Raw genomic sequence first — 2,425 nt, forward strand, 5'->3', positions numbered from 1 at the left:
GCAATTGGACTTTTTTTCAATTTTGTGAATTTAAAAAAAGTTTCAATTTTTGCCACGTTATTATTTGAATGGTATAAAGAATAGTGGGGAAATTTAGTATTTGTTTATACTACGACGAATTTTAGGTAACGCTGTAATATGTAGATGGTAGAAAACCATGGTATAATAAGGAGGTAAAACAGCTTTGTAAAACTACTGAAACACAGTACCAAGGTTAAGCCCGAGATTCAGATTTATTCAAAATTACATGCAAAAAGTTCTTATCATTTATTCGATATTTTTCCTAATTTTTTTATATGATTTAATAAGGAGAAATATGTGCGGGCTTTTTAACATAATCCGAACTGCTCAATTTTCAAATCCGTTACAAAACTGGCTAATATTCTAAATGCGTGCAACTCAGTGTATGTTTCTCTCTTCATTGATCTTGAACATATTTTTATTTTATTTTTAAAACAATTAATATATAGACACAATCGGCAGCAGTCGGGCGCACTCGGAAAAAAAAGTAATCAGCTGGTAGCTTTACTGTTGCTTCTTATTATACCATGTAAGGATCTACTTTTATATTTTGCTTGTATATTATTTATTGAATTTTGGCATAGTATTAAAAATGGATTTTTTTTTTTTTTTTTTTTTTTTTTTTTTTGAAAAAAAAAACATATGTTCTGTTCCAGAACTGCAAGAATGTACAAGTGTTCACTACGATAACCATTTTTCCCTTTATGATATTGAAGAAATTTGCAAAACTAGTACTTTCTTGTAAGAACTGGAACAGAGCAATAGATTGTTTATGGAGGCAGTATGTATTTAACGCATATCCATGTGTGTAAATTTCTTTTCCTTACAAATGTGGATTTTTGGCTTCTAATAAATGCAAATTTTCGTATCTCAAGCCAAATTAAAAAGAAATGCATCAAGAAACAACAGAATAAGAATATGCGATCCCTATTAAACAAGGACAGCACTATATAATGCAAAACAAACGCAATGAATTGAACTTAAATATTAGACGTTTTGAGATTTAGGATTTTGTTTTGGCTGCCGCAGCTTCGCGTTCCATTGCTCTTTGTTTTGCCTTCTCATAAATAGGCATCAATTGACCGCGCTCTCCCAGCATTTTTAACAGCTCCACTATAAAGGGTAGATAATTGTGTTTACGTCTAATATTCTCTATGCGATAACGTTTACGTTTCTCCACTTCATTATCAATCAAAGAGCGTAGTTTAGCAACTTCAGTCTCACGGTCGTCGGTCTCCATGGCTTCGTCACTGCCACCACTCAAAAGTTTATCAATTTGCTGTTGGTAGATTTTTTGACGATCCGAAACTATAGCCATCAGATTGAAGTGAATTTCACCTTCACTATATTTATTCATTCTCTTTTCTATGATTGGTCGAACGACATCAATCCAGTTTTGTCCCGCAGCTATGGCACCCAGATCAATGGGTCCCTCCTTTAATCCATCCAATTCATATAAACGTCCATCTATTGGTACGTAGCCAATAAAATGATAAACATCCTCGTCTTTGTTCTGATTCTTCGAGTCCAACTCGAAAAGGGTCTGTCGTGCAAAACTATTGTGGACCGTTCTTATTTGTGATGCATTGCTCAGTGTCAAACCTTTGTTGTATGGATCGAAAAATTGACAAAATTCTTTGAAGTTGGACAAAGTGTCCCCAAGCTTGATATCATCATGTTTGCAGTTAAGTAAGACGCTTAGAATGGCTTGTGTAGCACAAGCATTATTGATAACCTGTTTGGCGAAGAAAATGTTCTGCAGACGATCGTCTTTAACAACACTACCTGCCGGTTCATCATCTTGCACCCATTTGAAGAGGAATATAAGTCCATGTATAGGTTCCAAACTCTTAAATGACTCAGCATCTAAAGACCAAATTTCTTCTACTTGAGCGCCTTCAACACCTATGAAAAGCAAATGTAAACTACGAATGAAAGGACAGTAAAACCGGCAAATTTCCTTATTGAGTACCAAATTCCTTAATGAGCTCAGTAAATACACCAGGGTCACTCTCTATTAAACACCAATTGCCAGCGCCTTCCATTGCTGTTGATATATGTACAGTTGTAAGTTATAAGCGGATATTAGCTGCAATTAGAATTTGCAATACGAATTCTTTAAATTTGCAAAATCACAATTGCTCGAAAACATTGACTTTTCGGAGATGCCTACAAACGCAATTTGATACAATAATTGCAACCCTGAAAGTATTGCCAAACAACAATTTAGACACAAGATTGGCACGGTAAAATAAAACGCATTCACATTTGACTTTATATATCGGCAATCATGGTACAATAAAAAGGTAAGGTAGACCTACCAGCTGATTACAATTTTTTTCTAAGTGTGCCCGGCTTCTGCCGATTTTGAGTATGTATTTATTGTTTTGAAAAACAAAAACGG

The 2,425-nt window shown here is 34.5% G+C and overlaps 1 protein-coding gene across 1 annotated transcript; it reads right to left on the bottom strand.

Annotated features, from left to right (window-relative positions):
* Nucleotides 1–787: 787 nt before the first annotated feature.
* On the bottom strand, nucleotides 788–2,199 carry LOC101888398 (ubiquitin carboxyl-terminal hydrolase isozyme L5). Its single transcript, XM_005175363.4, has 2 exons — nucleotides 1,994–2,199; nucleotides 788–1,926 (listed from the first exon to the last, which is right to left on the bottom strand). The coding sequence occupies exons 1-2, from the start codon at nucleotides 2,064–2,066 to the stop codon at nucleotides 1,025–1,027; spliced, it is 975 nt and encodes a 324-aa protein (XP_005175420.1). The 5' UTR covers nucleotides 2,067–2,199; the 3' UTR covers nucleotides 788–1,024.
* Between the last annotated feature and the right edge of the window lie 226 nt (nucleotides 2,200–2,425).

The sequence above is a fragment of the Musca domestica genome, unplaced genomic scaffold (assembly GCF_030504385.1).
Source record: "Musca domestica strain aabys unplaced genomic scaffold, Musca_domestica.polishedcontigs.V.1.1 66, whole genome shotgun sequence".
NCBI lineage: Eukaryota > Metazoa > Arthropoda > Insecta > Diptera > Muscidae > Musca > Musca domestica.